General features: G+C 42.0%; 1 protein-coding gene across 6 annotated transcripts in view; it reads left to right on the forward strand.

The window, feature by feature from the left end:
• Positions 1–14,990, forward strand: part of RBMS3 (RNA binding motif single stranded interacting protein 3) — a 773,699-nt gene that overhangs the window by 146,207 nt on the left and 612,502 nt on the right. For 4 of the 6 annotated variants that reach the window (XM_065932912.1, XM_065932913.1, XM_065932916.1 and 1 more), the window contains exon 2: positions 9,706–9,878. In XM_065932912.1, coding sequence (XP_065788984.1) covers positions 9,706–9,878 — 173 coding nt within the window. The remainder of the gene's footprint in view (positions 1–9,705; positions 9,879–14,990) is intronic. The other 2 variants (XM_065932915.1, XM_065932918.1) reach the window with 1 other exon arrangement.

The raw sequence follows: 14,990 nt of genomic DNA on the forward strand, positions 1-14,990 counted from the left end.
GCCTGCCTTTTTGACATAACACTTAGTACCAGTGGTTCTGACCATTGGATATGTGGGTAGTATGATGGAGGAACTGAATTTTTTCTTTCATTTCATTTGAATTATCTTTCCATCTAAATAGCTACAAGTGACTAGTGGGCTGCTGTCTTGGACGACACATTATCTAGAGTTAAATCTGGACTGAGCTGGGTGACCACGCCCAACTTCAGGTCCTGGACCTGCTGCAGAGTAACTGCCCAGCCTTGGGAAGCTCTGTAACCTCCCAAGCCTCAGTATTCCCAGCTCCAATATGAGCATAGTAATAGGATCTCCCTGTAAGAAATCTGTGTGCTTGTCTGTTCAGTCACTCAGCCATGTCCAATTCTTTTGTGACCTCCTGGACTGTAACTCCCAGGCTCCTCAGTCCATGGTATTCTCCAGGCAAGAATATTGGAGTGGGCTGCCATTTCCTCCTCCAGGGGATCTTCTGGGCCAGGGTTCGAACCGATGTCTCCTGTACCTACTGCATTGAAAGGTAGATTCATTTACCACTAAGCCACCTGGGAAAGCCCCCCACCCCAAAAGTTCTTACGTGGTTCAATAAAACATTGAATATAAAGCTCTTTGAGCTGTGCCTGGCATATAATATACAGTCAACGAACATTAATCTTTGCTATCCTTGTTTCTTATTTTATGAACTTTTGTAGATTTTAAGAATGTAGAAAATGAAAAAGAGAGAGAAATTAAATAGGTCTAAAGCAATAAGCAAAAAAAAAAAAAAAAATCCATAACATGCGATAGGATTTTAGGTTTTACTGGAGGAATATGTGAAATGCAGAGAAGGTAATTATAGGATGACTGTATATTCCAATTTTCTTTGGATGGTTTCAGTTTATACATTGTGTCCTAGTTTAATTCTTATGATCTCATTCTTTTGTTCTTAAAAGTGCCCCTAATAAAAAAAAGGGGGGTCCCAAAGATGTTTGTAAGATACATTTTAGAGCCACCCCAGAATAAGACATGGGAATGCAGCCCTGTTATTCCAGTTGAAGGGAAGAAGACAAAATAAGGCAGACATACATGTGTGACTATGGCAAGGCATGCCTGGTCCCTGAAAGTGGGAAGTAGAAGGAAATAGAGTCAGGAGTGGGCTGCAGGGACATTATGGAGTTGGGGTGGGAGCTTGAACAAGGAGAGGAGATAGGACTTACATGATGTTTCGTGATTATTGCATTGCTGTCAATTCATCACAGATCTACTTTCAGAAAAACTAAACCCTGATTTAATTGGACAAAACCAATTTTTTGATGTGTCAAAAAGCCTCATGCCATTTGATGTTCTGATTGGCCTTCTGTGATCGGCAGCAATTTGTATTAGACACCATTTGAAACAAATTGCTTTCTTGTTATTACTGATTAGCTGCCAGTCACCCAGTCAGTAACGTGACTGGTTAATGTGGAAGTTGGTTGTTTCGTGGAAAAATGGCTTATTTTGTTTTCACAACAGAAAACTGAACGTGTTGATTCAGTTGCAATGAAGAACCAGGTCAGCATATTTTATGGCAGGTGTTCAAGCTATGTCTGTTGGTCTCTATTTTATTTAGAACAGCATGTATGAGAATGCTAGAAAATCAATTCTTGGCAATTTCACCAATTGTGATTTTAGCGAAACAGGGTATATTAAGTTGTGAGACATAGAATATTATAAAAATGAAGAAAAAAAGTCAAAATTAGAGATTATTGAGGAAAAACTAAAAATTTAAGTAAACTTATGAGGCACAAAACCAAGTCCCTCCTCTCCTCTTTGTCTCTGATTGCATTCTGAATTGAGGAACTGGACATTGGTACTCCCAGAAGTCTCCATCAGCAGCTGATAGGGACCTGTTTTAGATTTTCACTCTTTTCCCCGTGATTCTAGTCCATCATGAAAGCAGAGGTTTGAGTTTATCTCTGAAGTATTCCCCAGAGAGTATAGAGATACCATACAGGGATTAGTCAATCTCAGCATTTCTGGGGAATTCTAATAATTACTGGTAAATGTAGCAGACATTGTAATCTCCACCTGAGGTACCAATTATGGCTCAACTTTTGCAGGAGGAACCAACCATTATCAGTATTGGAATCATGAGCTGTCTGGGTTATTTTCAAAGTGAAGCCTTGAAGTGTGTTGTAATTTTGTTTCTTTTTCCTTAAAAAGATCAAGAGTTGGCCACATTAAAAGAGGGGTTGGGGCAGAGACCAGATGTCATTGGCATTTGGAGAATTGAGCAATCTTTATAAATGGCTGTTCCATTGTTCGTAGTAGTTACTCATCTCTAGTTTGTAAATTTATTAATGAAATTGGTTTATAGCTGCTTGAAATGAACAATTACTACTTTACTTGTGTATCCAAGTACCATGAATTTTAAAATGTCATTTCATATTGAATCCTCTGAATGGAGTTCAATGACTTCAGATTGTCTATTTATAAATAGCACAGAGCAATCTTCTATGATGCAATCTGTGGGAGTGTTCACATATTACTAATATTTAGAGCAAAAGTGAATCTCATCCTAACAATTTTATTTTTTTCCTTTATTTTTTATTATTGGAGGCTAATTACTTTACAATATTGTAGTGGTTTTTGCCATACATTGACATGAATCAGACATAGATTTACATGTGTTCCCCATCCTGAACCCCCCTCCACCTCCCTCCCCATCCCATCCCTCTGGGTCATCCCAGTGCACCAGCCCTGAGCACTTGTCTCATGCATCCAACCTGAACTGGCGATCTGTTTCACACTTGATACCTAACAGAATTTTAATCAAACCTCAGTGAAAAGTGGAAGTGTTAGTTGCTCAGTCATGTCTGACTCTTTGTGACCCTGTGGACTGTAGCCTGCCAGTCTCCTCTGTCCTTGGAATTCTCCAGGCAAGAATACTGGTATGGGTAGCCTGTAGTGATTAGCAAATACCTTGAAATTAATCATCTGTTCTATCCACAGTGATTATTCCATCTGCTTAAGTGCTGTTTGTTTCTTGATAAAAAGTGGCAAACCCCAGTCTAAAGACACAGTTTCATCTCACTAATAGTGACGGCCATGCTTAAAAAAAGATTAACTCGAGCTCCCCCTTAAAGGTCAGTTAGTCCAACTTGGGGGCTTCCCTGGTGACTTAGTGATAGAGAAGCCACTGCCAATGCAAGAGACTTGGGTTTGATCTCTAGGTCAGGAAGATCCCCTGGAGAAGGAAATGGCAACCCACTCCAGTACTCTTGCCTGGGAAATCCCATGGACAGAGGAGGCTGGTGGGCTACTGTCCTCAGGGTTGCAAAAGAGTCAGATGGGACTTAGTGACTAAGCAGCAACTTCAACTGGGACTGAGAGATCCCTGTTTATTCTAAGGATCTGCCCCATGATGATAATGCAAATGATAAAAACAAAAGAAATTATTTAGTATTAAATCTGTGCCAGGCACTGGGCTAAATGTTTTGTATATAATTTATATATATTAAGGCTTCAAAGCCTCACAACTGTCCTATGCAGTAATATGAACATAGTCCGTCTTTTATTCGTGACCAGGGGCTTAAGTGCCTAGTCAGTGGTGGCGTAGATTCTAAGCAGCCAGTTTGGAGCTCTTAAGCAGCCTGGTACCATTGCTGACAGCAGCCATTGCTTAGACCAGTGCACAGAATGTACAGATGAACGCCTTTTGTGGGGACTTTCATCCTTCAGTGCTCATTTCCATAGCTGAGCTCTGGCTGGGAAAAGAGAAGATAGGCAGGTTTTCTCCAAACTCTATTATAAAAGGCATAATTGAAATGATTGTTTTCTACAGTCATAGTCTTCAGAATGGAGAGACAATTGCCTCCCAGAAAATAGCAAAGCCATCCTATAGGTGGTTCATGAAACTCTGGCCACAGTCGCATAACTTGCCTTAGATATTAATTTAGCTGTGTTTCTTATTGCTTGCATGGACAATATTCTTCTTCACCCTCATTTGAGGCTCTCATAAGGCACTGTAAGCGCTTGCCATGATTCCTGTCACGTCCACTGTCTCATGGAGTGTTGATACCAGAGGACAGGTCTACAGAAATGAGGTTACGTGGAAATTACCCTGCCTGGGGGAGGACTCCAACAGCCTGCCTCAGCAGCAGCAGCCACTGCGCGATGGATTGCATGCGTACGTGCAGGCTAAATAATGTATGATTCAAGACAGGAATGTGGTCTGTATTCATTTTTGGAGAGTAAAAGAGTTGGCATGTCAGTCCCACAGGAGACTTTATCCAGGGCTTTACCCTTGAGTGGATAAAAGAGTACAAATTCTCTTGCACTGGAGATGAATGAAAACAAATTGGGGAGACCATCCGCAGAGCAGACTGCTGCATGATGGAGTCCAAGGCTACCCCAAACCACCAGACCAACTGCTTCAGGATCCTGCCAGCAGCCAGACGCTGCAAAGAGAATTGACTGAAGTTTGGCATCGAGACCCCATGATTCCCAGCCAAGGGGAATTGCATGCAGAAAATATTTAAAATTCTCTTTGTAAAAGAGTTATGTTTTCAATCAAAGGGAGAAGTAGGTTTCAGTTTCAGACCAAGTCTGCTGAAACATAAATGTGGCAGAGTGTTAGTAACAAAGTGGGAAGGCACGGGGAGGTGAACAATGTATGCACTTCAGGGTAAGAAGCTGAACTTCGGTGAGATGAGGGGGTGTTCAGTGAGTAGGTTTGGGCCATTGAGTTATTGTCATTATTCCACAATGGGGGCTTTACTGGCCTTGCTAGGACAGGGGATGGATCTGTGTGAAGCAGTGGTTCTCGACCAGGGGTGATGTCGTAGCTCCAGGGCATCTGCGGCAATATCTGGGGACATTTTTGGTTGCCACAACTTGGGGGGAGGACAGCACAGCTGGCCTCTAGTGGTAGAAGATGGGGATACTGTTAAATATCCCGCGGTGCACAGGACAGCCCCTCACAACAGAGAACTCTCCTGTCCAACATGTCAGGATGGTCAAGGTGGGGACCCTGCTTAAAAAGGACCTGGTTAAGGTCTGTGCATTACAGCGCCACCTTCAGCCAGGCATCCATCCAATATCGCTTGACTTGGTTTTTAACAATTGGCTTTACTCTATTGTGTGAATGTTTATTTGAGGTACCAAGTGCTTTCTGTCCAAGCAAACAGGAAAACAAGCAGACAAAGAAAAACACAACTCACATCCCTCTCCAATTTATCTCTGAAGTACCTAGTTGGGGGTTGAAACCACAGACGGGCTGCCTTCCAAGCCACGCATTTTCCAAGACTGTAGGAGGACCTGGTTGATTCACTTTTCAAACTTGAAAAATGAGGCATATTAACAAAGCACACTAAATGAATCAGCTGCTTGGGATGATCTACAAGCCAGTTCATTTTCCTGTTATTAAATAACAAAGCATGAATCTTGACAAATGAACCCCCTCGTTTGACATTATTTGAAAAACTCAGAACATGCTTGCTTCTGATGGTCACTTCCCCTTTGAAATTAAATTTAAGGTGAACTTCATTTAAATTCTGATGGGGGGTGGTGCTTGTGAACCTTCGTTTGATTGTTTACTGTTTATCATCATTCATCTTTCCATCTCCCTTTGTCCTTGGACAGGCCAGAGATCCCGGCAGGACACTGTCCTGCAGAGGCAAGGTTCTGTGCGAACATCCTGGGGAGCTGTGTGGCTTCTGCAGTCAGGCTCCCTAGGATCAAACTGGGGCTCCAGCCGTGCGACCTTGAGAAGGTCATTGGCCCTTTCTCTGCCTCAGTTTTCTCATTTGTAAACCGCGAAGAGGATGATTTGCCTCCTTGGGTTGTTCTGAAGATAACATATAACATGCTCAGCAAGCAGATGGCAAATGTTACCTATAATTATTAGAATCATTAAGAATAGCATCTTCCAAAATGGATGCTAAGTCATTTTATGTAACTTCCTAAAGAGGACGCTGGTGCCGATCAGCTGATTTTAGCAGGGCTGACATGTGGTTAAGGGGGCTTTTGCCCCCATATCAGAATCCCTAACAGACCCTTCCAGCAATGCCACCATGAATAAAAAACATCTAAGAAAAATCTGCTTACTTCCCAAGCATATGCAGCTTCGAGACAAGCTCTCTATCCCCCTCAGTGGAGCAGCATCTGAAGCCCCTTTTCTGAAAGTGTGCTGTTGCTATCACTTCTAACAAGCTGACACTGCAAATTCACAGTAGGGCCTTGCTCTGGTCCAGCTCAGTAACAATGTTCTTTATCCCCAGACTGTAAGTCCTCACCCTTCCCAGAGAGGATTGATAAAGTGTGACTTTGAGGTGGCAAAGCCAATTTTATTTGAAGGAAATAATTTTTTTTCCTACATTTTAAAGTGTCTTTCTTAGTGCCTCAAAATGATTTAAATGTTAATCAATGATAAAATTGCAAATCCATCTAAAAACAAAGAATTGAGAATGGAATCAGAACCATTTTTAATCAACAAAGTGGCTGCTCTGCCCCTTTGACCCTTAAAGGTTATTGACACTCCTCGTTTTCCTTTTTTTAAAGATGCTGTGGTTCAGTCATTTGTCTTTGGTAGCCAGAGTGTGCAAAATCGCTTTTGCTTTTCACAGATTAATTCATTTAAGCCTGTGCACTTGTCAGACATTCTGGGAAACTTCTGCCAACATTTTGTTGATTAAAGGATATGTATTTTGAAAATGTGTACAGAGGAAGGAATTTATAATTCTTTAAACAAAAGAGATTTATAATGTAGGCTGCTACCTGAATCATTCAGTATATCAGTGGATAAATGAGAATATCAAGGATTAGAAAGAGTGTTGGCACTGGGTCTTAAAAAATTGTGTGTTCATTGATTCAATAAGACTGAGAAAGCCTACATCTTCCAGTAGAATTTCTAGAACTTACAAACAAGAATAGGACATAGAAAACCACTCTTCACTGTATGTATTTTTCAAAGGTTTTTAGAAATACATCTCTCTCTACAAGAATCTGGTGCTGCTACTTCTGTTTTTAAATTATATGTATCTCATTTCCATGCATACAAGTTCTCTCTCCTTATTCCCACTTTGATTCATTTTTGACCATTTTGTTTTAATTTTTCCCAGTGAATACAGTGTGCCCTTTGGAGGGCACTTTTATGGTGTTAAGCACCATGCAATTTACTAAATGGTGTCTAGTTATGGAGATGCTCGCAAAGACCCCTGGGGCGAAAAAAGAATTCAGTCAACTCAGATTGATCACCCTGTAGTTGGGGCTTTCTTACTTGATCAGGGACTCACTTGGTCTGAACCGGTCCATCTGATCTGTGATATGTAAAGCTGGAGACATTTTTCTGACTCCCTGGTGCTTTTAAAGGTTTTGCAATGGGAATAGTGCTTTAAACAAAGCCTCATTTTAAAGGAAGCCTGAGTACAGAATGGAATTCAAAGAATTTGGAGAGAGGGGAGGTGAAAGTGGTAAGAAACAGCCTGAAAAAAGCTGGGAAATTTAAAAGACTAGCCCACAGGAGGGAGATAAAAAATAAATCCCATCTGTCTGGTTGTGAGATACACTGACCAGAACGCAGCTTCAACAAGGCCATGTTAAGCACCTACTAAGTGCAGGGCTTGTAAATGGGGAGAGCTTACATGTTCCTGGGTGTTTGAGGCACGAAGTAGAATTCGTAGGTCAAGAAGGAATTTTTTTTTTTTTAATGGCCAGGAAACTTTATTCAGCTTTATGCAGATATGACATTCCAAAAGACAATGAATAATTGTTATTTTATTCAAATATTGAGAACAGAAAGCATTCTCCCGTGTCATTCATTTTCAAATTCTATGCTAAGTATGTTGCTTATAGATTAAGTCAGACTGAAGAAGTGGTTGAATGCAGCTAACACCAAGGCTTCCAGCATGGAGACTGCAAGAATGACAGCGAGGCAGAAAGCAGTGTGACTTTGCAGTGGGTCGCTGTGCAGGGAACAGAGAGCAAAGACCCAAGGGAATCAGCTATATCCTTCCTTCCCATATCCAAGAGGCCTTGTCTTAGAGCCAGTTGGGAACAGAGACTAAGGCACATCTGAAATCTTGGAGGGTGTAACATGGATTATTATAGCAAGAAACAAAACCGCACAATGCCTCCTGTCTTTATGGGCCAAGTGCTGTGATCACTCAATTTTTATTGGGCGGGGGCTAGCTGGAGTGTTTAAGAAACCCCCACTGGCTGCTGGATAGGTACTCACCTCTCACCCCTGATAGAATAGCCGATGAATATTCAGGTTAGAAGTCTCCAACGTGTCCCCACTGGAATCATGATGGATGCATTCACTGTGTATTTATATAGCATTCTAGATGATAGTTGAGAGAATCTAGGATAGATTTAAAGGTTACGATCACTGGGACTTCCCAAGTGGAGCTAGTGGTAAAGAACCTGCCTGCCAATGCAGGATATGTAAGAGACACGGGTTTGATCCATGGGTTGGGAAGATCCCCTGGAGGAGGAAATGACAACCCATTCCAGTATTCTTGCCTGGAAAATTCCATGGACAGAGGAGGCTGCCAGATTACAGTCTATGGGCTGCAAAGAGTTGGACATCACTGAGTGCACACACAAAAGACAGATATGACTCACAAATATCATGATTGTCGTTATTATTCTTGCATTTTTGATATTGCTAACACTTTTTGTGCAATTAATGATGCCCAGGAACCAGTCTATTTGCATTACTAGCTCACTGAGTTTTTGTAAAGACCCTATGACATAGGAGGTGGCTAATTTTTTCCTCTTCATTTTCATGAGACTGTTGCATCTCAGAGAGGTTCGGGTACCATCCAAAGGCACACAGCCAATAATAGACACATCAGGGACTCAAACCCAGTCAATGTATTTTCAGAACTTTTGAAGATACGCCTGTTTGCAAAGGAAATAAAGAATAACAGTGTCTGCTAATTCAGGCATACATAGGTATAAAGATCCTCACATTGTATTTTCCCAATTCATTGAGGGTCATCTTATCATTTCCATTTTGTCATAATAATGCGACAAGTTAGACCAATGGTTCTTTCCTGAGAAAGATTTCTCCACCCTGGAGGATACTTGGCAGTGTGTGGACACATTTTTGACCCACAGCTGGGGGAGGGATGCTACTAAAATCTGGTGGGTACAGGCCAAGGATGCCGCCACCTCCCTGCAGTGAACAGAACAGCCCCCGCGAGAAAGAATTATCCTGGCAGTTTGTCAGTAGTGCCTAGACTTAAGACTTTGGATCAGAGTGACTCCGAGAGAGAAGAAAACAGTGGCTCAGTCCGCAAGCAGAGCGTTCACTGTGAAGGAGCAGATTTGGGAGTGGGAGAACAAGATGAAGATAGAGGCATTCATTCATTGGTAGATTCATAGCATCTCTATTCATGGAGTGATCACAGTGGAGAGTGGTGAGGAAAACAATATGAGGAAGTTTCTTTGGAGGAAAGGAGGGAACGCAGAGTAGCGGCAAAAGCAGAGATGCCTGGCTGTCTGTCGAAGGTGAGCTGGGGCAGAGCCCTGGTGCACCAGGAGGGAACCGCGCTGGGCTGATCCAGACGCAGAGGCAGAGCCAGAGGGCGGGAAAGAGGAAAGGATGTCCTCAGAAGTGCCCCGGAGCGGAGTGTGCGTGTGTGGATTGGAGAGGCCGAGAAGCTCGCGTTGCTTTCGAGTGGCTCTGCTGGCCCGGGAATGGGGAGCTGGCTCTGTTTTTCCAGTAACAGCCTTTTCTGTTTCCAGCAGTCCTATGCACCAGCTCCCCACCCCATGGCTCCTCCCAGCCCCAGCACAAACAGCAGCAGCAACCACAGCAGCAGCAACAGCAGCGGGGAACAGTTGAGTAAAACCAACCTGTACATTCGAGGCCTCCCACCAGGCACCACTGACCAGGACCTAATCAAGCTGTGCCAACCGTAAGTGCCCCCGTTCTCTGCGCCGTTTCCCACTGCACCCTCGCCTGCCCCTCTGGGCTCGCCCACGTGGGGCTGGGTTTGCACCCAACATACCCTGCGAGAAAGACTGCGGCACAAATGGGACTTATATTTGAGATCTGAGTCTAGCTTACTTGGGGGAATGGAATTTGTTTGCCTTTTGCTTTGAAAGAGAAGGGTTTCGAGCAGAGGGACGTAGGGGTGCTGCTGAGGTGCACATATTGACCGGGAAGATGAGGAGCAATCGTGGGGTTGGGTTATCACACCTGTGGCCGGTGGGACTTTGCACGTTGTGGTTGGTGAGTTCTCACGCCTTGTGGCTAGAGGAATCATTGATGAATCTCATGAAAGAAACTGCTTTTTTTTTTTTTTTTCCTTTTTTTAAAGAGAGGTATTAGTGATGGGAATCACAAAAACTCAGAAGTTGTAGATTTCAGGATGGTCACTTGCTAGTTGCAAAGCTTTTCTGGCCAGTTCTTATTTGGTAAATATAAGTTCAGCTGGGACCAGGTAATTGGAAGATTAGAAGGCTAATCCTTTCGTATCCTTGAAAACGTCTATTTCCAAGTCCGCTAAATATATTTCTCACCAAGGCCAAGAACCACAGTCACCAAGTAGTTTTATATTTCCCAAGAAATATGGTAGCGATCAAATGCCCTTCCAAAATGTTTTCATTCATCCACTACCTACCAACACTTATGTTATTAACTCTCTTATTTATGTGCATGTCAATTAAACATATTTAAGTTTATCCTCCAAATAATATGAATAATGGATAATGAATTAAGAATCATAGTCCTTAATTTTAGATTGCTGATTATTTTCAAAGTAGTATCAGTGCAGCTATTTGTTATTTGATTGTGCCTTAGCTGGGTATTTTTAAATTAGGGAAACTATTACTCAGTTTTTCTTTTGCTCTTTTGCAATGCTTTTACAAGAAGGTTGAGAGGATATTTATTTTGTAAATTTTCCAACCTCTAAAATATTGGAAGAGGAAAACAAGGCAGATAGTATTTATTTGCCTTTGTCCTGGTTTTGAAGATTGGGAACAAATACAAAACAACAGGAAATGGCAGATTAGACAAAACAGAAATACATAACATAGTCATACGTAATCAGTTGACAGGGCAGTATGTAGATTAAGGAAGCTCCCTCCCCCAGGCTACTATCCGCTGCCTGGATTTGTGAAAGAGGTAAGACAGAGCATTGGAAAATAAACACTTATTTGAAAGCAATTTTTTAAAAAAGAAAGATGCCAGGGCTAAGACATATAAATATGTTAGGTTTTGGTCAATAAAATGTTGAAGTTGGGAACTGGTTGGTAAATCACTCAACAGTTTTTTTACTTCTTGCTACTGTTAGAAAAAACTATAAACTATTTTGAAAAATAAGCTCATTGAAGATATGAAAAATGATAGACTTTACATTAGAAGCTTCAGATGAAGAATCTCCTGGAATGGATACTGATGTGAAGAAGTAGATTGGTTATTATATTTGTGTGTTAATCTCATTCATAAAAATAGTGGTAGGTATTAAGGAAAGATTCTTTCCTACTGCTCTCTGCCACTCAGGGAGCTTGTGGAAGCACAGATGTCTGGGCCCCTGAGATTGTAATTCACTAGTTCTGCGGTGGGGCCTGAGAATGTGAATTTCAGCAGTCTCCCTAGTGTTGTCATGAGGCTGCTGGTTTTCTGAGAATGGCTTTTTGAATTTAAAAAAAAAAAAAAAAGCACAACCTAAAAGTTGAAAATTGTGTTCCATTTGGTGAACTTGCTGAGGACTCAAGCCTGGGTGAGTGACAGCCTCTCAGGTAGCTCTGAAGGGCTGCTCCAAAGAGACAAGAGAGGTCAGTGATATCCACAGAGCTTTTGCAGCAAAAACCCAGGAATCAGAACATCAAACGATTACTGTTCATTAAAGAAAGCTAGACTTCTCACGTTAACGAAGTAGTGTTTTTCTGTGTACAGGAAAAATGCAAGAATCTGGGCCCCTGGAAATCACCCCTTGGGTAGGTTTCTTATCTCAGGGTCAGTATCCTGCCGCTTTCCCTCCTGAATCCCTTCAATGTGCACAGTCAGGGCGGCTACAGCAGCTGATGGCTTGGTGTCCAAACATTTACTGATACGGCAGGCAACATTTTTCATCCACGTCTCTCTACAATAATATAAAGACCACTGACTATTCCTAAAGCAAGAAGTCTCACTTAATACTTGAAGGCATTGCAGGTAGAACCCTGTGTATTAAAACCTGCTTGGCCACTTTGTGATCTTGTGGCAAATGACTTACTTGTCTTTGAGCCTCTGTCTCTTCTTATATGATTATTTCTAGGTTCCCTGTCACTCCAGTGGTCTGCTGCAGCTGCCTCTGCGTAGGGCACCTGAGCCAGTGGTTAAATATTCACAGATTCTGTACCTGATTTGTTATAGTCTTGGTAGCTTGAAATCAGCCATGATGGGAGTATTCATATCACAGGAATCATCAAGGCCTGTAAATGAGGACTTCTAAAATTCTAGATATATAGTTTTTTGAGAGCTGGTTTATGAACATACACCATATAATGATGTAGCATTCTACTATGGATTTCTGCATCAATGTCCATTTCTGCAAAGAACATTGCCAGAAATGTATAAATGGGAAGTGTTACTGAAAGTCTGCATTGGCATTATTAACTCAGGAAGAGATGCAGTGGCACAAGAACATTATGTTTGAGGGAAAAAAAAGTTTTTTCGTGTTTCTTCTGTGCTTTTGAGAAACATAAAGAATGCTAAGGGCACCAAGCGTGATGGTTGCTTGTTCATATTAATTTTTTGCTGGCTAATAAGATCTGGCCTATACTATTGTTATTGTAAAAGTGTTTGTGGGTTCTTTCATTTACTAAAGTGATCTGGACCTGGGGTTTATTGCTGAGTTTTGCTTTCTTGGAGAATTTTAGAGAACTAACGTGACCAGGTAGGATAATGTGGAGGAATTAGACATGCGCTGAGAGTTTGGTATTTCACTTCTGGCTGTGCCATCAACTGGTATGTGGCCCTAGGCAAGTGACTTGTTCCCCCTTTATTTTGGCTTTCCTCATACATAAAATGAGGGCTATAGTCCATGGGGTCACAAAGAGTCAGACACTACTGAGCGACTAAGCACATACACAGACAATTTATGCAGATTTTCTTTGGAATGTTTTTAAAAGCGCGAAACCCTTTAAAATGTTTTTTAGTTGTACTAGTTTCCTTTGGCTGCCGTAATAAATTACCACAAACTAGGTGACCTTACATATCAGAAATTTATTCTCTCATGGTTGTTGTGGCCAGATGTCCAAAATCAAGGGCCATGCTCCCTCCAGAGGCTCTGGAGGAAAATCTTCCCTTGCCTCTTCCAGTTTTGGGTGGCTAATGGCATTCTTTGGGTTATGGCCACATATCTCCCTGTTCCGTCTTCACATTACCTTCTGCTCTGTGTACTTAATCTCCCTATACCTCTCTCTTATAAGGACACTTGTGTTGTAATTTCAAGCACACTGAAATAATCCAGGATAATTTCGTGTGATGAGCCTAAACTTAATTATGTCTGTAAGACCCTTTTTCCAAATAAGGTAACATTCAAAGGCTCTGATGATTAAGATATGGACATATCTTTTTGGAGGTGAACTTTAGCCCACTATAGTCTGCCTTCTGGATGCCCAAATTTATGTCGGTCCTGTGTGCAAAATATATTCACCCTACCCTACCATTTCCCAAAGTCTCAAACCTAAAGTTTAAACTCGCATTCAAACGTCATCAGTTCAGAAGTCCCAGATCTCATCTAGAGATCTCATCTAAATCTCATCTAAATCAGCAACAGGTGAAAACCCTGGGGAAAAATTCCTTTGCATCTATGAATCAGTGGAACAAGACATCAACAGGGCTCCTGCTTCCAAAATGCAGTGGTGGGACAGGCATATGATAATAGTTACAGACATTCCTATTCCAAAAGGAAGAAAATGGAACAGATACAGAAAGGAGTTCCCTGTCCTGATGATTTTAAGGATTTGGCCAGGCAGAATCCCCTTCCCTAGTGGCTCAGATGGTAAATGCGAGAGACCGGGTTCGATCCCTGGGTTGGGAAGATCCCCTGGAGGAGGACATGGCAACCCCCTCCAGTATTCTTGCCTGGAGAATCCCATGGACAGGGGAGCCTGGAGAGCTGCAGTCCGTGGGGTGGCAAAGAGTCAGACACCACTGAGCGACAAAGCACATGTATAAAATAAAGAGTTTGTGCCTGATAAGCTTTTTAAATTTATTTTTTAACTTTTTGTTTTCTATTTGAGTGTAGCCAGTTAACAATGTTGTGATAGTTTCAGAGGCACAGCAAAGGAACTTAGCCATAGATACACGTGTATCCATTCTGTCCTAAACGCCCCTCCCCTCCAGGCTGCTGCAGAACATTGAGGGGTTTCCTGTGCTATACATCTGTATATGCCTATACAGGCCCTTGTCGGTTGTCCATTTAACATACAGCAACGTGTACATGTCCATCCCAAAGGCCCTAACTATCCCTTTCCCTCATCCTTCCCACCCCACCCCCCCCCGCCATTTGTATCATTTCCTTTTAGATTCCACATATAAGGGATGTCATAGGATATTTCTCCTCCTCTGTCTGACTTACTCAGTATGACAATCTCTAAGTCTAATGTTGCTGCAAATGGCCTTATTTCATTCTTTTTAATGGTATACATGATAATCTTTTATTTTTTTAGTTTAAAAGTCTGAGAGTTCGTTGAGGCTCTCATTAGTTAGCAGTAAAACCTGCTCTGGCCACCTTTCACCAGCTCCCTTTTGCAGTGTTGGCAGAGCCACTGCCTGAACTGGTTCGCCTGCCTGAGTATGACCTGAGGGCTGGGGATGCCTTTGCTAGCGACTCTCATAGAGCACTTGTAAAATCCTGGTTTCCTCTCCCGCAGTGGTGATCTCTAACAGTGTGCATCACTATTTGAATTAGCATTCTCCTAAAGATTCAAATTATTTTGCATATTTTGCATTCGTACTACTCATCCAACACTTTAAAATAATTTCATCTACAAAACAGATAATAATGGTAGGTTTCCATGATCTTGTCATCAGG

Source organism: Muntiacus reevesi, chromosome 4 (genome assembly GCF_963930625.1).
Source record: "Muntiacus reevesi chromosome 4, mMunRee1.1, whole genome shotgun sequence".
NCBI classification, from domain to species: Eukaryota; Metazoa; Chordata; class Mammalia; order Artiodactyla; family Cervidae; genus Muntiacus; species Muntiacus reevesi.